This window comes from Cupressus sempervirens, chromosome 3 (genome assembly GCF_028749045.1).
Source record: "Cupressus sempervirens isolate cs-2001-9-10 chromosome 3, ASM2874904v1, whole genome shotgun sequence".
In the NCBI taxonomy this organism is placed as follows: domain Eukaryota; kingdom Viridiplantae; phylum Streptophyta; class Pinopsida; order Cupressales; family Cupressaceae; genus Cupressus; species Cupressus sempervirens.
In genome coordinates, this window is record NC_143120.1 from 1,299,936 (window position 1) to 1,323,746 (window position 23,811).

General features: G+C 33.7%; 1 protein-coding gene across 1 annotated transcript in view; it reads left to right on the plus strand.

The window, feature by feature from the left end:
• LOC149564416 (uncharacterized) overlaps window positions 1-23,811 on the plus strand; it is a 157,479-nt gene that overhangs the window by 11,833 nt on the left and 121,835 nt on the right. The window contains exons 4-7 of the mRNA XM_089816180.1: window positions 9,709-9,727; window positions 9,839-10,080; window positions 10,162-10,297; window positions 10,419-10,479. Of these exons, the coding sequence (XP_089672306.1) occupies window positions 9,709-9,727; window positions 9,839-10,080; window positions 10,162-10,297; window positions 10,419-10,479 (458 nt within the window). The remainder of the gene's footprint in view (window positions 1-9,708; window positions 9,728-9,838; window positions 10,081-10,161; window positions 10,298-10,418; window positions 10,480-23,811) is intronic.

Below are 23,811 nucleotides of genomic sequence, written 5' to 3' on the forward strand. Positions count from 1 at the left end.
TTAATCGTTTTCCTTTGTTTTATCATAATCTCTTCAAATAGAATTTTTTATGATTATCACCAATTCATTTGGACAGTACAAGGCTATTTATTTGATCCCTAAATTCAAAACAAGGGCTTCCCTACGAATATTACTATTTTAGTAAAATGGGTACTTAGTTGGAATGAAAAATGCCTATAGCGGGAGGGCACAATTATTGGATAAAGGCAAGCCTAAAATCACTACCATGCAAGACATGAACTCTTAAACTACTTAGTGCATTATCTCAAAATATTTGTAGAATCTACAGACAAGGTTATTCGATTATCAGATCATCTCCATATTTTTAAAGTTTGAATGTTCTTTAAGTAGGATGTTGCAATGGTTACAAAATACTTGATAGAAGAGCCACAATCCTGATGACAGAAATTAGAAAGAGGGGGATATGCATGCATTTGATGACCAAAGGCTCAACACTTTAAACAGATTTTATCTCGTCATTTTGGCACACACATAAATGAGAGCTCTATAAATTCTTGGATCCAAATGATGATATTGACATGGAATTTCATAGCATATTGATCATGTTTCAAGCACGATTCTTAAATAGAATACTTGCTCTTTTCCAAAGAAATGTGCATGTGTAGTGATAAAGCTCTCTCATTTTTAATTTCACAGAAATCATCATACTTTGCATTTGAAAATTTTAGGAGATTAAGGAACTACGACCATATGTGCTCCTAGGGAGTATCATCTTCACTCCCACTGGCAGTCATGAATTCCAACAAAGAAATGAATTAAGAGAAGCACTTCCGCATATATGAACACATTGTAAATTTTACAAAGAGCATGAAACAATCTCTTAATGTTCATGCAATGTAATTCCTACACCTAATTTGATTTAGTTGTTCTTCATCAAATACCTCAACCGTCCTAAAGATATCAATACTGTTTGACACTCAACAAACCGAACAAACCAATTTGTTTTGTAGGAGACAAAAATTGATCCAAATGCCGACACATAATAATCAGAAATTAGAAAAACATTATCAAGAAACAGAGTTTATAAATAAAAAGCATAACATAAAACTTCTAAAATAGTGGTGAAATTTTGAATAGAGTTTCATTTGTGTTTAATGTTTATTCTGAAAAAAATTTCTTCAAAACAAACAAGAAAAATCATGGTGTGCTTGAGTGCAACAATAGCCAGCAGTTTACAGATGGTCACATTAGTTAATTTCAAACTTTCATTGTTACCAATCAAGATTCTTAGTTATAGTTTGAGCTAAAATCCCTGCATTTCATCAGAATTGGAAGATGGATTTGTTCTATGAGAAAAGCAGTCTGTTAAACATTTGTTCGATGTTTAAAGAGGCTGGAATAGGGTTATAACCGACTGATTTAACAAGCTCTTAGCAATTGTTCTCTTACATGGGAATTTCATCCACCTCCTTGAGATGATTCTGTCGAAAAACATAGATGTCACAATTTTTAATCATTTCTTTATACTTTCTCAAAAGACGTTAATCATTTCATTGGCAAAACTACTAGGGATTTCGAGTACTACCACTGAGCCTTTTACAACCAGTAATTGCTAAAGGTTCATTAGATTGTGTGCATTTTTTCACCGGTAGCAATAGAAATTTGACCTCCTCCTCCGATGGCTTTCCTTTTGCATAAGATTCGTTATTGTGGGTAGTTTCATATGGAGTTGGACTATTTAATAATTTACGTTATTCATGTTGTGACATTGATGCATGCTTGAGAGCTAAGCATGGGCCTTTCTTCTGGAATTGGATTAAAAAGAAAGAAATGTCTTCAGCATGAGGGGATGACCCTGTAGCGCCATAGTGCCATCTACAATTTCTAATGTCTTCTAAACCTTCAAACTTCTTATTTTCCATTAAAAAATCTTGATTCCTAGTTGTGTCTCACTTCATATCCATTTTCTGCAATTCTGAGCTTCACGCGCTTCTCAGGCCGAGCTTTTCAAGCATCAGTATTGAATATTTGAAGTTCCAATTTGTCTATAATGCTGTAATTTTTTTCTTTTGACTGTCAAACTAACTTAGTTAGCTGCAATTTTGGCGAAAACGCTTAAAAAGTAGACTGTATTTTAAGCAGTTTTGGACAGTTTTAAAAAGCTTTTTAGATGTCTTTATAGAAAATTTTGGAGTTTGAAATTTTTGTAATATGGTTATGTGTTTTCTTCACATTGAGAAATGTAGCCTGCAATTGTACTTTTGGCGAAAACGTTGAAGTTAAAGGGTGTTTCCTTCTATCGTTCGTGAAACTGCGACAAAAATCTAGTAAACACTCTTCTACGTTGTAGATGCAAAAGATTTTAACAATTCTGTCTGTTTTCTGTTTTGTAATTGGTTATGGAATGTATTCTTCATTTATCTTCAGATCATTTTTTGGAAATATCCGCATTTGTTATACAAACACAGAGCCCACATATTTTATCTGGGCATTCTGTTTGAGTTCTTCATTGGCAGAATCCTCACAATTATCCGCAGGGATTGTTCATTTATCTTCAGATCATTTTTTAGGAATACCCGCAATTGTTATACAAACATAGAGCCCACATATTTTATCTGGGCATTCTATTTGAGTTCTTCATTGGCAGAATCCTTACAATTATGCGCAGGGATTCAACAAGTGATTTACTCTTACATTGAACAAATTCAAACTCTATGCATGGATGCTTGTGGATTATGAATGCCTTGTCATGCTTGATGGAGACAATCTTTTCCTAGGGAATACAAATGGGCTTTTTCAGTGCAGGCAATTTTATGGTACCTTTATAAACCCTTGCGTTTTCTATACAATGTTTTTTTGTATTGTAGGCATGATATTTTAAATTGTTTTTGCCCTTTTTTTTTTCTCTTAATTTACTTGCTCAAATTCTTAAAATTTCTCAAGAGTTAATCTATTGAGAAAGTCTTTAATCCATAACTGATTGTAGTTTATGAATTTTATAAAAGTTTTTATAAAAGAAAGGATGAATAAAGTAACTATGAATTTTACTTTTGCTTTTATAATACTCTTTCTATAGTGGAAAAGTATGTAAGCCATGTGCAATAAAGTGTGACATCTCTTTTTAAGTCTACACTTTATGTTATCATGATATATAATAATCATTATGGATGACACAAAAAGTCTTATAAAGCTCCAATTTAACTTTAAAGCACTCATCATTACCAAAAGTTGCACCAACTTTGATTTTTTATAATAAAATTCAATATTCATAAATTTTTTTTGAGAGAATTTGTGTTCAAATGGAATTTAAATTAATCTATGTTTATTTAGTTATTGAAGATGATTTTGTAATGGACACCTTTGGATGTCCCAAAAAACTAAACCAAATTGCTGAAAGGAATTATGTCAAACAGTTTGCATTCAACTTCTTAAAACCCCTTATAACTCTGGAAATCAAACGTTTATTTGTTTGTTGTGTTTCGTGCATGGAATTGGTATCATACAACATAAACAAGAAATAAACTATAATAATATGCAAAGTGGAAATGAACTGCTGCTAATAAAATGTTATTTTCAGAATTCATAAAACCAAATACATGGCAGATTTATCAACTCACTAATTACTTCAGCAATATTGTCATAATACTCCAGCCCATGCTTACGAACTTGCTGCTACAATACTTTGTCCTCCAATCAGTCCACTACCTTCATAATACCATTCCCTCCAAGCGGCATAAGCGTCAGACAAGTAGTGAAGAAGATATGAGCAAAATATCAAATCTGCCTGTAGCCGGAAATGCAACTAAACTGCCTGATAATAAAGCCAATAAGAAAGAATTCCAAAGGCCAAACCCCAAGGGAATGACGTCTAGAATGTTACAAGAGAGGATAGAAGTCCTCAAATGCCAAGAACAAAGTTGCAACTCACACACCAATTTCTTCTCATATTCAACCTGTCTAATGAAGCTACAAATGCTTCCTTTTATTCTATTCCCACGGGTCCGCTCAACTCATATGGGCAATGTGGGATAAAGATGTGTAATATAAAACATATATTAAAATACCCCTTATGTCTCCCTTGGGTACACATCACCATAAAATAAATATTAAAGTAACACTTTAATATTTTAAAATTAAATTAGACGTTACTTTAATAAAACTTCAGGCATTAAAATGTATTAGCAATCGGACTCCGAATAATGCGAGTGATAGCTCATTGGAAAGCTCTCACCGAGGAGTATCGAATCCAATCACCAAAATTGACTTGCACTGTGTCCTGCCGACTTACTAAAAATAGTAAGTATGCCTGAAACTGAGTAAATCAACTTCGTTTTGGCCCAAACTGGAAATGACTAGGCCAAAACACTCCAAGATCCCATTAAACCCTTCGTTAGCCCTCGGGACCATGTAGAACAAGGCTAACGCACACACACTTGGTCAACTGCTAAAATGGGGACATTACAGATTTATTTTTAAAAATTAGAAATTAAGTTTTGTTTAGTGTAAAGATTTACATCTTTTAAAGGCTTTTGACAAAATTTGGAAAAGTGAATAATGATTAGTAGAATGATTTTGTATTCAATTTTAAATCAAAATTTTGTTAATTTCAAATAAACTGAATTAAAAAATGTTAGTTATATATGAATTTATATGTTAAAATTCTTGAATTTAAATTTAGGTTTTCATATTTAATGTTATATTAAAGATTTTTAAAAGTTGAGAGGCTTTCTACAATGGCAACAATCTGTAATGTAAAAAATTTTCATTTAATTTTTTTTTTAACATTCATTTACATGTCAGAAAAATAAAATAGAAATAGACTAAATATAATTATAATTAAATATGCCATGATGAAAATTATGGGATGATGAAAATTATGGCTTATCTCTCAGCTTATTATATATATATAATATATATATAAGCTAGTTATCACATAAGTAGAGCATCAAGGTTCACTTATAAATAAAGTGGAAGACAATTGTCATTGTTTGCATAATTGTTATAAACTAAGGCATAAATAAATGTCCAAATTGAACTAAGAAATATCTAAAACTTTTCCTCATTTTCGCTCTTTTTTTTTTTAAATTTTTTAAAGAGGGGTAAACACTTTGACCTGGAGCTATGAACCAGTGAGGCCACAAACAAGGGACCTCATCCCCATGAGATTTGAACCTTGATGGCAAGGATAACAACGCAACAACTTAACCATCACAACATGCCAATTTATGAGCTCAACTAAAATTAACAATTTTGTAGACACAAGTGACAAAATCATATTAGTTAATTAAGTTTATATTAATCATATCAATTAACCATATTTTTTTCTATATACATTTTAACCTCTAATCCAATTCAATATCATATCAATAACTTATCATAATATAATAACAATACTAATAATAATAATACACCATTTTTCATCATTGTCTTGGTAGTTTACAAATTTACATATTGTATAATATTGAGTTAAATCAATTTACAAGATTTTGTATACATTTTCAACCTCTAATCTAATTCTATAATCACCATTTATTGACATATCAATCAAGTTATCGTAATCAAACATGCACACCATGTCACAAGCAAGACTTGATTGTGGACTTGTTTGAAACCAACGAACAAATTGAACAAAACCAAAAACCTATTGAAATGCTACTTTTCAATTAATGTATCCAATCATATTCTTTTATTTTTCAAAAACTTTTAACTCTATATAGTTCTAAAATATATTAATATTTGACTTGGTTGCATCCTCTACAGTCATGAGTTAATGAACTAAAATAGATAAGTTGATAATGAAATGAAATAAATAATTTCAAGAAAATGTAAAAATATCTTCATTTTCTTCTAAAATATCTTATCTTGGTGTCCAATTATATTTGTTTATTATTCTAAAATTTTTAATTCTATATAGTTCTAGAACATATTGATATTTTATTAATTTACAAACAAAGTATTTATACCAACATGCTTTTGGTTTTATTTTTTCACTTTAATTTTTTTATCCAAGCTTTATAGCTACCACTAGTATAATTTAGTTTAACAAAAATAATAATAAAGATTTATATCATATTTTTATATCTATATATTTCCTATTTACAAAAATTAAAAATAACGTTTAATAAAAGTGATAAAATACTAATAAAAACATATTAGTGCTAGAATAAAATTCTTTTCTGAAAGTAGCAAATTGAACATTCTAGATTACAAATTGATTTTAAACATACATAAGTATAAAGAAATCAATTGACATTCTACTAACATAACATAATTATATTGCATACATTTTAAATATTTTTTAATACTTTGATCATATAAACTTTCGACAGGAACTTGACGCTATGTCTTTGTTAAAAATATTTTCCTTAAATTTTTTTGTTTTAATTTATTATATTTTGGTTAATTTTTTCCAATAATGGTAAAACGATTAATTTATTTTCATTTTTATTTTATTCATTGAAGTTAATGAGAAATATAATTTATTTTATTTTTAAAAATAAATAGATATAATAAAAAAATATTTTAAAAAATAAAATGTTAGAAGAAAATTACAAAAAAAAATTATTAAAAAATAATTAAACTTTAATTTTTTTAATTTTATTTTAAAATCAGATTGAGAATAGGAATGACCTATTCCAATATTTTTTGGAATGGACATATACTCATTTTAGGGGCAAAATGGGAATATGTTTGCCTATTCCGTATTCCGATTTGGGGTACCAAACAAAGAATACATTTCCTATGCCTATTCCTATTCCTATTCCAGCAAAGAAACAGGCTTAAAGGATTGCATTAGGGTATGAGAATGGAGGTACTTAGGTATGTCAAACTTTATTTAAAAATTATACTTTTATATTTATAGAAAATATGAAATTATGAGTCACGACAATGGTTTTTTAAAACAAGAACAATGATCAAATTTGCAAATGTAATGTATTGTTTTCAATTTCAGATTTTCTATATGTTTGTAATAATAATATATGTATGATAAATGATTAGATGTATAACAAAGAAGGAAAACTTTAGACATGAACAAGAAGATCCTAAATCATATGGCAAAGACATATTGCAAATGATAAACTTCTTACTTGAACAGTGATAATGTTTATTGTTAATGAGTATCAAAGTTTCAAATTGATTAGGTATTGAATTAAGCTTGATAAATAGCAAGCTGATGCAAAAAAAAAAAAGTAAAAATAAAATTAGAATTAATCAAGGTCCTTAGCTATTATGCTCTGATACATGTAATCAGTACTTGGGATACATGTACCTGATACTTGGATATGTGGGTATTAGTACCAAGAACGTGGGTATGAATACCCATGCAACCTTAGTTTTCTGCTCATAATGAAACCACTTTGGTCAGATGCTTAGCTCGAGTTACTGATCCATCGAAAATGGTACCACATAGTCACTCACGGGAAACCATTTTAGTTAGACGCTTAGCTCCTGGTGAGCTTAAATTGATATTGGTGAATGGCTGAAAACCATGGAAAAATTATATTGATATCTCATGGTTGAGTTCTAAAGTGTTAAATAATCATAGTTATTAACCTTTTCCAAATGTCAACATAAACATAAACATCTTACTGCACTGTACCACCTTGAGTGAAAAATTTTCATGACACAGTTAGGAAGTTGACCATAATTGATTGCATAGGAATTTAGGGGAATAAAGCTCTCTGTGCAGATATTTTTTTGTTTGAAAACTTATGCAAACGTTTATGTAAATAAATCATAGATAAAAGTAATGTCTTAAAAATATGATATTTTTGGTCATGACAAGATTAGTATACAGAGCGAGGGTGACATTGATGAATGGTGGTTGTGAGATAGTGGGAATGCCAAGCATGCTTTTTTATATTTTCCTATTACGTTATGTTTTGAATTTTGTCACAAAATTTTAATTCAAATTTTACACAAAACTTTGTGGTTGGAATCAATAGAGCACAAAATACATCGCCAAATGTTGTGGTTGTGCGTGGTTTGGGAGGCATGGGGAAGACAACTTTGGCATCAATGATTCATGTGTTATTATTTCTCTATCTATTTTTTGTATTTATGGTTGACTGGATTATTATTGTTTACATAATATTGAATCTATAATTTTAAGGATTTTAAAAGAATTTACACAATACTTTCCTTAAGAGATTAGTGTAGGAAGCTGTTTCCGCGCCTGAGTTTCTTTACAAGTTTGGTCTTGGTTTTTGTTGGTACCCAGTTGTCTATGAGCTAACTTTTGGCATTTAATTTGGCTATGGGTATTTAAGTTAGTGTCGTAGCTGACTTGTGGCTCGATAGGTATATTTAATGTAAGGGATTTAATTTAGTTTGTAATGAATTGAGCTGACTTGTGGCTTAGTTGGGTATAAGTAAGGGGTCTTTTAGAGTTTTTGATAGAGGAGGAGAAGTTATTCATTCCAGCTTGGAGAAGGGGATGAAGTGTAGATGCAAATTTTGAAGAGCTAGGGTTGCGGCTTAGGAACTAGAGGATTACTTGGTGGAGCTAAGGGTACAAGTGTGGATTCTTCTTGGTGTTCTTATCTAGTTGTGTATCTGGAATAACTGGGATTGGGTTTGTAAGTTGGATCTTGTTGGATCTTGAAAAACTTATTTTGTAATTGTTGTTGTATTTGGTCCTAACTCGGAAGGCCTTACAGTCGGGCATATTGCATTTAATTAGTTATATCCATGAATAAAGAGTTGTGATTTGGTATCAGATCTTGCATTGTTGTTGCTTGTTGTTGTGTTTCTGATGTGTGGTTATTTGCTGAGGGTTTGGACATCTCTTTTGGGAATTCTCTTATCTTGCACTTCATCATAGATTCATAAATTTTCAAGCCAAATACTTTCACCAAATCTTTTATATACTTAGAATTTGACAAGAAAATACCATCACTATTTAACACAGTCTGCAATCCCAAGAAATACTTCATCTCACCAATTATGCTCAACTTAAATTCCTTCTTCATTTCACCAACAAATACCTCACTTGCTTCATGATCTCCCCAAAAGTTTTTTTCATCCACAAACACTTCAACAATTAATAAACTATTTTCAACTTCCTTCAAATACAGATTACTTTCTACAATTCCTTTAGCAAATCCTTATTTTTACCAAATAATTATCGAATCTCGCATACTAGGCTTTAGGAGCTTATTTTAATCCATATAACAGTCTTGAAGCCATTTGATGTTTGATTGTGGTTTACAATAGCAGGGATTTATATATTTACAGTATCTGTCGCGGGGCTTCTTGAGCAAAGAAAAAGAAGTGAGCAAAGAAGTAATTTGTCCTCAACGGAGGTCTTTCACATATGGTATTTTAGAAATCTATTTTTTCTCTCATCTTTTGTGTGAATTAAAAAATCAAATAAGAATAATTGCCACCTAAATGGGGGTTTCGAAAAAGTATTTCCTAATCAACATACATTCAAAGTTAAAAGAAGCTAAGATACTTAGAATCATTACCAAATATATTTTAGAAATAGATGACATCGAAGTTTTCGGAAACAAGGTTCATAATTCAGTTGTATATTCATTTATTCATCGTAATATTTTTATATTGTTTCGCCTTCTTCTCAAACGTTTAAACAGTTTCTTTCTTGTTTTTATTTATAGCTCTAGAGCCATCAACATGTCCTTATCAAGTAATATTTTTTCTAATCTCTAATATTTATAATCTCTAATATTTAGAGAGAGTGGAAAGATGTTGGTTTAATTTGAATATAAAAATGCTACTTTGTAGACTTCAGTTTCCAAAGCAGGTCAGCTCGAATTGTCATCTCAGTTTGGCTTCTTGTGTTGTCGATTCTAACGATCAGCTACATCACAAATTATAGTGTAATGCTTCTTGTGTTGTCGATTATAACGATCAGCTACTAATGTACAAAAAGTGAATGTGAATGAAATCATAGCGACTGATGGTGCAACAGGCTACCTAAAACATCATTTCAGCCCAAGTTATCGGTTTGAGAACTTGAAAGCATACACAACAGAAGATGAGTGTGCGAAGGCGCTTTCACAGGGTCTAAAAAGAGGAGGCGTGGGAGTCATCTTGATGTATCGTTTAGATGCTTTGCACTTTATATCTCAACGACCTGGCTACACATACTATGATGTAAGTTGTCCGTGTTTCACATATTCTCACGATCAATTGCATTTCACACGAGGTTGTTTTTGAATGATCTCTTTGGTGCAGAATCCACCTCAGGCAGACGCGCCCAGGAGTTTAGGCGTGTTGGACTTCTTGATTTGGTTTATAATCACAGGAACGGTATCAACGTTGGGTTTAATCAAATTCATTTCCGATCTCGTCTGCACTGCTCAGTCTGCTGGTATTATAACATGTTCAATTTAATGAAGACTAATTTTTCTTCTATTTTACGACAGATGTTTTATCCTATATTTTGCTTTGGATACCTTAACATTGTCACGAATTAACTGTGATTTTCACAGAAATGACCCAAGAGAATCGTGCAGCCACCTCGAGTCCTTTTGCAGAGGGCAATGCTTCACCGTGAGTACTAGAGAAGGGGCATGCTTAAAATTGTTGGTTTTTCAATTATTATTTTTAATTTATGAGGTCTCATTTCTCGTTCTTTTCAATTTGCAAGAAGTAAATAGATGGCGACAGGGAATTAGAAAAGAGATCTCAGCTGATTATATACATTTGCTTATGTTTGGTTTTGCAGGGGAAATGATGATGAGGAGCATGAGAAAACATCATAGAACTAATATAGACCGGATTAGGGATTATGATGACTACTCTTATGATGGATTACTCAGAGAGGCTTACTACGATGATTTGAAAATTAGAATAGGAATGGAAATGGGGAATGAGAATAGAAAAGGGCAATTCCAATCCTCTTTGGCTCACTTGGAATTCGATGGAAATATGTTAATCCATTGTTTGGTTGTACAAAAATGGAATAGGAATAAGGTTAAATTTTGTACTTTTAAAAATATTTTCTTTCAATTTTTTTTGTTTTAATTTATTATTTTTTGGTTAATTTTTCAATAATGGTGAAACGCTTAATTTATTTTCATATTTATTTTATTCTAATAACAACTATTTTTTGGAATGGACATATGCTCATTTTAGGAGCAAAATGGGGATATGTTTGCCTATTCCCTATTCCAATTTGGGGTACTTTTTCAAAACAAGAACAATGATCAAGTTTGCAAATGTAATGTATTGTTTTGAGTTTCAGATTTGCTATATGTTTACAATAATAATATATGTATGATAAATGATTAGATGTATAACAAAGAAGGTAGACTTTAAACATGAACAAGAAGATCCTAAATCATATGGCAAAGACATATTGCAAATGATAAACTTCTTACTTGAACAGTGATAATGTTTATTGTCAATGAGTATCAAAGTTTCAAATTGATTAGGTATTGAATTAAGCTTGATAAACAACAAGCTGATATAAAAAACAAAAAGTCGAAAAAAAATATTAGAATTAACCAAGGTCCTTAGCTATTATGCTCTCCACCAAGTAACGGTACTTGGGATACATGTACCCGTACTTGAATACTTGAAATACATGAGTACTTGAGTAAGTGGGCACGAGTACTAAGAGTGTGGGTACGAGAACCCATGCAACCTTAGTTTTACAAGGGAGATAATGATGAGGACAATGATAGCGCTTGGATTGCTGCTCATAATGAAATCACTTTGGTCAGACGCTTAGCTCGGGTTACTGATCTGTTGGAAATGGTACCACAGATGATTCCCAGGAAAGCAGTTTGGTCGGACGCAGAGCTCCCATTACTGGTGAGCCTAAATTGATATTGATGAATGGCTGAAAAACATGGAAAAAATATATTGATATCGCATGGCTGAGTTCCAAAGTGTTAAATAATCATATTTATTAACCTTCTCCAAACTTCAACATAAACATAAACATCTTACTGCACTTTGCCACCTTGAGTGAAAATTTCGTGACATGGTTAGGAAGTTGGCCAGAATTGATTGCGTAGGAATTCAGGGGAATAAAGCTCTTTGTGTAAATATGGTTTTGGCTGAAACTTTATGCAGATGTTTATATAAATAAATCACGGATATAAGTAATGTCTTAGTGATATGCTTTTTTTGGTAATGGCAAGATGAGTACATAGAGCAAGGGTGAAATTGATGAATGGTTGTTAGGAGATTGTGGGAATGCCGAGCACACTTTTTAATATTTTCCTATTATGTTATGTTATGAATTTTGTCACAAAATTTTAATTCAAATTTTACGTGAAACTTTGCAGTTGGAATCGACAATGCATAGAATACATTGTCAAATGTTGTGATCGGGTTTGTGGTTTCAGAGGCTTTGGGAAGACAAATTTTCACACATATTGGATAAGACAACAATGTACAAATGGATAAACTCTACCTCGTAATTAGTACATTTATGTTTTAAGAGTTGGTATATTTGTATATAATCTAATTTTTGTCAATCTTTAATTTTTCTAGCTATTTAAAATGAAATAAAAATTGCTTTCAATTCAACTAGGCTAAATTGACCATTGCATTTTATAAATTCAAACTAGGTTGTGTTCAACATCAACATCGTAAAGAATCTACCTAGCTTTCATTTATTGTTTGTTATATCATTGAAGGGTCTCATATGAGAAATTATTATTACATAGTTGACTATCCACCTAGCTCTCATTCATTGCTTGCTACATCATTCAAGGATCACATATGAGAATTCACTATTACATAGTTGACAACATAATTAGCAATGGATAGGCTTCTTGCATGGTTGAATCACTTTGGCTTGCAAAATCGCAAACAATATTTGCACACATGATTTTCCTTGAAATTTTAGCTTTTACAAAGTACAAAAAAAATATTCACAATTATCATATCCTATGCATAACTTTTATATGCAAAATATTTATTTCATACACTCGATCTTTTCTGTGCTACACTTTTGGTAAACCAACGTTTGGAACTATAATTTCATCCTTAATCAAAGTGAACTCTATTTTTCCAAGACTACAACAAAGCTAGATTTGATATTATAAAATAATTTTGGATGATAGAGTGATAATTTATAGTCTAGTCCCATCAAGCCATGCATATATCTAAACAGTCCTAATTAATCTTTGTCATTTTGTCATTTCAAAAATGTGCAAGTCAATTTTAATTGTAGTACCATTGCATATAGATCTCAATAATGTCAAATTTAAGTAATGCTTAATTTCTTCTAGTATTAGTGTATAGTGTAACTTCCCTTACTTTATTTAGTGGACCAAATCACCTATATACTACCTTAGTTTTTTTTATCGGTAATAGTTGTATTGTATTACTACCTTAGTTTTTTATTATCGGTAACAGTAGTATCTTATTAATATTCCAAAGAAATTTGTACATATATTTCCATGACATTTTTCTTTGAAGCTACCATAGTCACTCCAACCTATCTTACAAAGACATTAACAACCATTTCTTAGATATAATATAATTCACAACTAATTTGATAAATTCATACTAACTTTGGCTAGGGATCAAATTTCTATAGACATGGCTTTTTAGCCTTTGCATATCTATTACATTTTAAACATTTTAGACCTCCTCATTGCATCCATTAGAAAATGTCATTCTCCATTTACATTCTATTACTCTTAAGCTTATCATACCAATATCTCATTCATCTGCAACCCAATCCTCTATCATTCAAATACTCCCAAAGGAGTCAACCCATTTTGTTGTCTTGCATTTTCCTATTAACCAACATCCTTTACACCACCTCATTTCTCTTCTTAAAATATAACATTGAAAATCCTTGCGAAAACACCAAACTTTCTATTGCCACCACTTATAATGACATCCGCTTTCCCACTCCTCCACTTGATTTCACTTGCTTTCAAAAGGCCAAAAATCTTAACCTTAAAAATTTCAACACCTGCCTAGTTATGGCTCCCCAACATTTATTATCACGTGTCTTCGTCAATTTCTCATTTTTCATAGAATTGGTAATACAAAGATACATACTTTTCTCTTCATAATCCTCTCCTACATTATCAACTTAGTCTTATGTTGGACACAACTAATGCTGATGAAGTAAGGATGAGATTGTTGGATAGAAGTAAAGCTAATGAAGATGAAGGTTAAAACAAAGCTATAAAGTATACGTGAAAGATTCATATTAGTTGTTATATTGTCATTGATGTCAAGCTATTTGATTGTATTGATTCAAGTAAGTTGCAATCATTTCAAGAATGTGATGTTGGATAAAGAAATTGAAGAAAAAATATGAAGATGAGTAAAAGAAAGTGTGGGTAAGTATGTGAACCTAGATGGAAAATTGATAAATTAATCTAGGATAGTATAATGGTGGTTTGATTGTTTTACATGATTTAATAAAGTTTTAAGATCATGTATAAGCAAGTTAGTTTAGTTGGTAAGAGAAGGAATGAAGTTGGAGAGTGAAATGATAAGGTACACCAAGCTAGACATAGTGATCAGTAAATGAAGATGGTGAAAGGTGAAATAAGTCAGACACTTTTAACTGAGAAAGTCTAGTATTAACCAAGCAAGAATAGTATTGACCAAGAAGGAGTGTTACTGAGCATATCTAGTGTTAACCGAGCATAGTATTAACCGAGTATGAAGAAGGTTAGTGAAAGAAGAACACCGTTTGGTAAATGAAGAAAATTTATTAAGGGACGACATAAAGTGAAGACCGAGACTATTCTAGAAGATTGTAAGATAAGGATGAAGTTTATTAGAGAGATCACAACTGGAGAAATTCAAAGGAGATTTGATGGTAAAGATTTAAGAAGAATTTTGAGATCCAAGAAAAGGAATTGATGTAGAGATATCAAAAACAACAAATTTCTTTGTAAAACCCTTGGTTTTCAAGCAAATTCAGACCTTTTGTCAAACATTTTATCATATCTCACACATACTGGCATCTCAAGACTTCAAACCTAATTCATTTGAAAGATATTTCAACCCCCTAAAAATTTATGAAAGATTCAAACCCTTATACTGTTGGAATTACAATAGGAAAGGTGAACTTCTAAGAGGGCGGGGGCAGGGGGTGGGGGGGGGTGGGGTGAATTAGTAGTTCAGACTTGGATCCATAAAACTTTCACTATACATCCATTTCATGCATTCAATAGATAAACTGAAATAACATGTAAAGAATATACATCTAAATCATGTAAACACATAAGCAATCACACTTATAACACCAGATATGATTACCAAAAAACCATCTAAGTGAGAAGGTAAAACTGGGGTGGGGATGATACACACAAATCTTCACTACTACAGTAATAAAGTGTATCCAATGAAGGTTACAATGTTTTGACCACGAAACATGACCTACCCTGTTAAAGGTGTGCCTTGTTAAAGGCTTACAAAGACTGTTAGGTCTCACCTTGTTAGAGGATTTCAACACCCTGTTAGAAATGTTCCTTGCTAAAGGACTTTAACTCACAACTAAGTAAGCACCCTGTTAAAGGATTTCATACAGCCTATTAGGACTACTCAGTTAAGAGATTTTGACTGAAATCACCTGTTAGAATGTCTCAGCTTTGATCTTGCAGTTATCACTTGCTTACCTAATAACGGATCACCTCTAAACACTTATCTTCTTGATCCTTCTCGATCAGATGTCTCTATGTTGTATACACTTTTCTTTCCTCTATTCTTCTCTAACTGATTTTGCAATGCAACTTCACTTCATAACTTCTAAGCCACCATGAATGCTCTGTTTGCGCATGCAAACTTCTCTCTTCACTCCTTCAATTCCTTACACGCTTACACTCTCTAAAGAGTTTTGGGTTTCGTCCTCCTTAAGAAGACTAGGTGACTTAGGGTTATGTATGAATCTACGACTGAGATTCATCCATTTTGTCACTTAAACCTTCCCATTTTCTGATTGGTTGCATGTAATTGCATAGGGAATCCAAATAGAGATTCATCCTTATTTCCAAAATATCAAAATCTATCCCTAAGTTAGCTCAAAAATGGTTTACATAGTTGTTTGTGCCATTACAAAAAAATATATCCAAACTGTTTCACTTGGCATTTGAAGTCTCTGATGCTTGGCATCCACTGTTTACTCAGCTCCTAAATCACTCGGCATGGTCTATCTGCTCAACACTTGAGTGACTCGACACATGAGTGGCTCGACACATGAGTGGCTTGGCACTCACTGTAACTCGGTATGGTCTAATATTTACATGTTGTGCTCGACATGTATTACTAGTTCGGCATGAACTAAGTAAATGGCTTAAGTGTGTTGACACTCACTTGTCAAATCCAATCTAAGATCAACAATCTCCCCCTTTGACATGAGTGTCAAAAATACTTGAATATACATTAACATTCTTATTCTCACGAGCATAACATATCCATGACTCAAATTATATACAAAACTTCAAAATTTCAAAATTTTCCAATAACTTAGATACCTCAAAATTTGATAACTCCCCCTAAGTTGATATGTCTATTCTGCAACCAAAAATTTGTGCCACTGATACTCTTTCATGCTCTCCCTTAGTTGATATCTCTTTATGTTTCTCTTTTCTCCCCAAAATTTTTTTCTCCCCCAATGATGTATCTCCCCCTTTCTTATTCTTGTCTTTTGCTTATACTCCCCCAAAAATGTATTATATCTCCCTAACAATATATCTCCCCCTTTTTGAAACTTATTTCAAATGGCTATACACTTATAGTGTGTTTGTTTAGAAAAGATTTATGGACATCCATTATGATCTTAAGGGCTATATCCCAGTTATCAGATGCAACATCCAATGACTTTATTTGGATGGCAAGCTTGGTAGCAATGTGAACTAGACCATCTAAGGTAGAAAGATTGGGGTCTTTCTTCAGTAGAGTTTTGGCATAGCCTAGCTCCTTGTGCAATATCTCCATATGTGGGGTGAGGGTTTCTTGTATGCTTGTCAATTTGGCTCTTATTTTAGCCTCATCTACTGTTAATATAACTAACTGACTCTGTGATTGAAGCAATGTCCTAAAATGCTTCTCACTCTGAGCTGGATTTGTTGGTAATCTTGCACCTGATGCAAATATTTGACTTTCTAGACTCAAAATGTTACTACTGGTCTCTTGGGTGAAGAGTGTTGGATTACATAACTTTGTGTACAATGAGAATATATTCTCAAGTACCTTCTTCACATCCTCAACCTTAATTTCCAACACAACTTGTGTTAGTGCTATCTCACTAGATATTTTCTTATTCACCTTACTTTGAAACTTCTTTTTTGACCATTCTAAAAGTTTAGCATTTGTATCAAGGTCTTCATTATTGAACTTCTCCACTATATCTGTCAGTTGTTCTATTAGTGGCTTGGTCTCTTTAGGAGTTGGTAGACTAAATGCATCTAGAAAGATGTCCTTAATATCATGAAGTGCTTGCTTCTGCCTATGTTCTCTCCTAAGCATTCTTGATGCTTTTTCCTTTCTAAGGCCTATTGCAATATGCCTATTTGTTCTAGTGTCATAGTATCATAATCATACTTAGGTATAATGATTTCTTCATCAAGAGTTATATCTCCATAGTGAATTACCTTTTCAACTTTTGATGAGCTTGGGCTTGGCATTGAGATTTGCAATGGAATAGCTTCTGTTCTTGGCTTTTGAAGAGTTTATGTAGAAGGAGTGCCAGATGCTAGTAAGGCTACTAGTGCTTGGATGGCAACTTGTTCCTTCACCTTAGGTGTTAGCTCTCTCTCTTTAGGCTTGCCCTGGTCTATCTTTATGACTTAACTAGCACCTTGTCCTTGTGCTGTAGGTGCAAATGAGTCTATATGACCTGTTTCTTTTTGTCTTGCAGTGGTGTCTTTCTCTTTTGTTGTCTTTTTCTCAATTGTATCAACCTTAACAATTGTGTCTACCTTGGTAGATGTATCTACTGTCACTTGGACCAAAGGTTGTACATGAGTAATTGAAGGGATGATAGAAGGTGGTTCTTATGGATTCACCTTTTCCCTTGTGACATCAGTTACTGCATTTTGTAGTTCTTCTACACTAACCAAAACATGATTACCACTAAGTTTGGCCTACAATGTAGATTGATCTAGTATTTTCTTCAAATCTTCTTTAGTAAGTGGATTGATGTTCTGAGATGATAGATCATAAACATCCTTTACAGTTATAGTTTCAGTAGTCTTTGTTGTATCATGGGGAGGACTGACACTCAGCAATTGTGTGTCATGCACACTCTGTTCTTCTTGTTGCTCAGGCTCAGCTGTTGCCTTGTCATCTTCTTTCACTTCTATCTCTCCTCCAACTGTGTTGTCTTTGTCATCATCTTCTTTATCATCATCTTTAACCTCTGAAGAATTAGTTTCTCTTTCACTGTGGTTAACCCATAAATGAGTTTCCATATTTGTGTTGACTTCTTTACAACATCCTCAATATTATTCTGTAGAATGCTAAAGGCTCTGTACTTAGGTGTGAACCTAACTGCATATTTCTTTATAGCCTTAGCAATTTTTTCTTTAGTTAACTCAAGCATTACTTGGGCTAGTGTTGTCTCCCTGATTTGTCTTTCCAAATTTAGATATGAATGCCATTTTTGCTCAACTATTAGAGTAATATTTTTTTTTCTTACTACTTAAATCATATTGATTTAATTAGTTAAGTTATTACTCTTTAGTTCTTAAGCTTTCTCTTAGGTGCATTAATAATTGATTCTTTTATTAATTATTAATGTGCAACCTAGCTTTTTTAGGCTTTAGGGTTTTGTTCACCTTTATAGATTGAACCTTGTAATTCTCATTTTAACATCTTGGAATACATTTTTCTCTCACTTTGCTAAGATTTCCAACCTTTGGTTTCCTTCCAGCAATAGGTTATTTTTTGCATGCAAGTGTTCTTGGCGAACTGTGAAGTTGGTTTTCTCAACTTCTAAATGGTATCAGAGCTTCCCTGCTGCTGCTTGGTCTGGAGATCTTGAAGCCATGATTTGAAGACAAAAACCCTAGCTTTTTGTGGTTGTTTTTCTTCAGTTTGGAGGAGGCATTTTTTTTAGTGCACTTTGAGAAAAAATGGATGTCACCATTGTGCTTAGAAGGCTCGGTTCAGTCAAAATCCATATAAAACTCACAATTTTTGGCCATAATGACCCTTGGGATGAGTTTTTCCTCTCCCCTGGGCCATACGACATGAAAAAAGGATTTTTTTTACATTTTTTGGGCACAGCTAGCACGCTGCCGCCGCGCCACCCACACACTACCACGGCCCAGCTCGCGCTCCACCCTCGCTGGTGCAACACCACTACTCAACCCATGCTTTGCCCTTGTTACCATCGCTGCCACTGCAACACCACCCAACCGCCACCTTTGCCTACCAACGTTGCTTTGTCACCGCCCGCTGGCTACTAATAGGTGACATCAGTAACTCGGTTGCTGACGTTATCTTGCCGATGGGTTTTCAAATTTTCCAGCAACCAAATTTTTTTTCGATGACTGAGATTTTTTTTGGTGACCGAATTTTTTTGTCTGGCAGATAGTCATACGACCGTTAATTTTTTTCCCGTCTCTGTATTTTTCTAGAGAGCTTATTGTTTGGAGGACCTATTGGTTTTTCGGCCGTATCTTTTGCATATGGTGTCCATTTTTTGAAAATGAAATATTGTCAAAAAGATGTTTTCGAGCCAGAGATGATGATGTTGGTTCCATTTTTATGATTGAACTGTTTGAGCTCCTACTTTTGGCATTAAAGTAGAGGCTTCAGTTTCCTACATCTCTACATCTGGCATACATGTTTTCTTCTAGTTTTTTGTTATGCTTTCCTTAGTTGTTTCTTTGGTATACGAGGGATAGATTTATACCTTGTGGGGGGGGGGGGGGGGGGGGTGCAATTTTCTTTCTATAATTTAATTAAAAAATGACCCTTCTACTTATTTCTTCTTCTCTCAATGGCAGACTCTTATGTCGCTTGCTTTACACATCACAACTACCACACTTGGAAAGGAAAAATGACCAAATTGCTTATGGCAAAGGGGTTATGGTCATGCCTCAATGCAGCTCCGCTATTTCTACAGAGGCCTTATGAGGCTCTTATGTAGAGAAATAAGATGGATGAGGCAATGGGCCTCATTGCATTGAATATTTCAAATGGGTTGTTGTTTCACCTAAATGGTTTGACCACACCTAGGGCTATGAGGGACAAGTTTTCCACCTTGTTTGGCACAATGAATCAGTTCAGGGTTTTATATAGATAGATGCAGAGTTCACCTCCTTGGTACTTGAATCATTCACCAGCATTGAGGACTTCTTGATGAAGTTCAAGTCTCTTCTATCTATTTTATAGGTTGCTGGAAAGACAAAGTCAGATGATGAGTGTATCTTTCTAATATTTGCAAAGCTTCGAGGTCCTTATCATATTTTCACTTCTACCTTCTACTCCACTATGGATGCTCTAGGTGCATGACATGTTATGCCCTCTTTTGAGACATTCTGTGATAGGTTGACTCGTGAGAAGTCCAAGCTCACTCAGATGGATTCACTTATAGGTTCACAGTTATAGGCATTGCTTTCCAAGACACCTCAGGGTACATAGAAGCAGAAGTTGAAGCAGATATTAGATTCCTCTTCTCAACACTCTACTGGCCCCTCATCTTCGTCTAAGAAGGAGAAATAGAAGACTGAGATTCCTACATGTTCCCATTGTTGGAAGGGACCTCATGATGAGTCACATTATTTTTAGAAGAGATTTGATGGCTATGAGAAATAGATTGCAGATTTGCAAGCTCTTCTTCAGAAGAGCACTGTTTCCTCTACATCCTCTTCCACCTCATAGGGGTTTTCTTTTCAGTCTTCTTCCATATCTTCGACATCTACATAAGATTTTGGATAGGGTCATGCATTACGGTCATCCATTGCATCCCCTTCCTAGGTCCCTTGGATATTGGATTCAGGAGCTTCTCACCATATGACATCTTCTCAAGGGGTCTTGTCTACTGTTGAGGCTTCTCCCATTCCTCATATTCTCATGGGGAATAACAATGCCCTAACAATTTGCGAGACAGGTTTAGTAGGTATTTAGGATGGCACATTCAATGATGTATTGTATGTTCCATCTCTGTTAGTAAACCTTCTCTCGATTTATTAGATTACACACAGTGGATCAGGGAAGATAATTGAGTTCACTGTAGATTCAATCTTCATTTGGGATAGTGCAACAGGAGGCCTTATTGCTAAAGGGATAGTTGACCTATCTCTACACCTTCTCACACTTTGGTCCACCATCTCCATTGTCAAAGCACATCTCTTCTCTTTCACAAGAGCATCATGTGGTGCAGTCAAGGCACTTGAACCTTTGTATTGTTCCCAAGATCACTAGTTTGACTACCACACCACATCTTGTTGAGGTCTTATCTCTTTAGTAGGATTCTTCTTCAGCTCTGCTTGACCCTCCAGCTCCATTCATCGAGCCACAAGGTACACTTGTTGAGGATTCTATAGAGGACATTCATCTTCTCTTTCATGACAGTGTCAGCACACTTGTCACCCCACCTACATTAGGGATTCCCTTTCAGGATCCTCATGTTTTCTCCTTTGAGCATCAGTTAGGCCTTCTAGTTTCACCTCTCATTCAGGGGTTTCCTTGTTCTATGCCCTTGTTTCTTTTGCATTGGAGTTCCATTGGCTCGATCATTTCTACAAGGGCTCCATCATTCTGGGGAGGCTTTGGTGTCTCTTCTCTCTCTCATAGGGGGGCTAGTTGTACTTATGGTTTTGAGAGAGTCTCTTGAGCCATTTCCTTTTTTTTCTTGTTTTTTTCTATCTCTTTTTGGAGAGGAGTTTTTCCCACTAGGTTTTCTCCTTTGTCTCTGGTTTACAAAGATTTCCTTGTAGGGGTACCTAATCAGGCCTTATTGTCAGGACCCATTTCCTGCTTTCATAGTTGTGCTAGGTTAGCTTAACCCCTACGCTTTGCTTAAGGGGGGGTGTTAGAGTAATATTTTTTTTCTTACTATTTAAATCATATTGATTTAATTAGTTAATTTATTACTCTTTAGTGTTTAAGATTTCTCTTAGGTGCATTAATAATTAATTCTTTTATTAATTATTAATGTACAACCTAGCTTTTTTAGGCTTTAGGGTTTTGTTCACCTTTATAGGGTTAACCTTGTAATTCTTGTTTTAAGATCTTGGAATACATTTTTCTCTCACTCCATTGAGATTTTCAAGCTTCACTTTTTCCTCTTTGGTTTCCTTCCAGCAATAGGTTATTTTTTTGCATGCAGGTGTTCGTGACGAACTGTGAAGTTTGTTTTCTCAACTTCTACATCAACTATGTCATATAGACTCTTAGGTACAGAGTTGGCAAATTCTAGTGGTGTTGTCTTGAACTTTGACATCATGGCATATAATGCCTCTTCCACTTGGTTTTTCTTCACTTTACCCAATTTGTCAAAATCAACATGACCTGATAAATCTACATTGTTCTTTACATTTTCACATAAATTTTCAAGATCTGAGAGAGGATTGTGACTCACCACCTTGAATTGGTTGTTTTCATCTGACTCAGTCTTCTCTTCATCAAAATATGGCTGTGCTACATAATTCCTTCTTTGTCTTTTCTCTTCCTAACCTCCTTGATCTATTTTCTTTTTCTTTTCCTTAGCGTTTTGTGTTGTAGCACGTGTGCTAGCTCTAGTTGTAGGTGTAGTGGGCTTTGGCTGACTTGGTTTGACAATTTTCTTTGTCCTTTCCACTGGCTATGCCTTTGCCTACCTTTTCTTTTGCTTGCCACGAGTAGGTGCTTCCTCGGCTTCTTCTCCCTCATGACCTTTAGTCTCCTCCTCTTCATCTTCCTCCTTGACACCCTCTCCAAATTTTTCATTCAAATTCTTAACCAGCTTGTCCTTCTTATAGTAATCTTGGACTTTGCTACTTCATAGTTCCCAAAAACTTTTGCAGTTTTGTCTACTTCTTCTACTAGTAGAGCTGTTATGGCTACTGAGGCTTCATCTACATTTACCTCATACCCTAAGGGTCTCAACCATCTTACCCTTGGTGTGGCAGCTTGTCCAAATGTGTAATTAGCATCAACAAGAAAACATACATCATTATCATGTTTTTCAATTAAAGAAATAGGTATTCTTAGGATCTCCTTCATAGACTTCTTGAAATCTTCAAAGTAACTAGTCATTAGGGATTCAAAATTTTCTTCTAGTTGCTCAATGTACTCACTAATTCATACTGCAATTGATTTGTTAGTCTTCCAACCCACAATACCAAATGAGGGGAATGTGTTTTGTACATAAAAGAATATACAAATCAATATAGAACCAAACTTGCATTGTGCACTCTTGGTTTTCCTGATTGCTCCAAGGTTTTCCATCAGTTGTTGTAGTTGTAGCTCTGTTAGATCATATGTATGATCTTTCTTGACAATCTTATAACCAACATCCACAGCTATGCAAGGTACACTATTCAATCTACTAGATTGATAGAATTTATGTGCTATTACCCTTACAACAAAGTTAAAAGAGGATCAGTGATTGTGTCTATAGCCATACCTCTTTTATTCTAGACTGCTCTAGTATTCTTTTCAATCATTTCCTTGGAATCACTTCTTACTATCTTAGGCCGATCTAGGGTTGGGTAACTAGTAACCCTATGGATTATTCTCTTAGTAATCTTGATAGGTCCACTCTCCATCCATAAGGAACCATCATGAATTCGACTTAGCACTATTCATATCCACTCTGTCTTAAATACATTTGGAAAATCTAGGGCTCATGTTAAACCCTTTTTCTCAAAAATTTTAAATTCTTCTTTCAAAACACCATTTTCACATAACCTGTTATATGCACCTCTAAATTCCATGTCACCAATGCTTCCTATCTTTCAA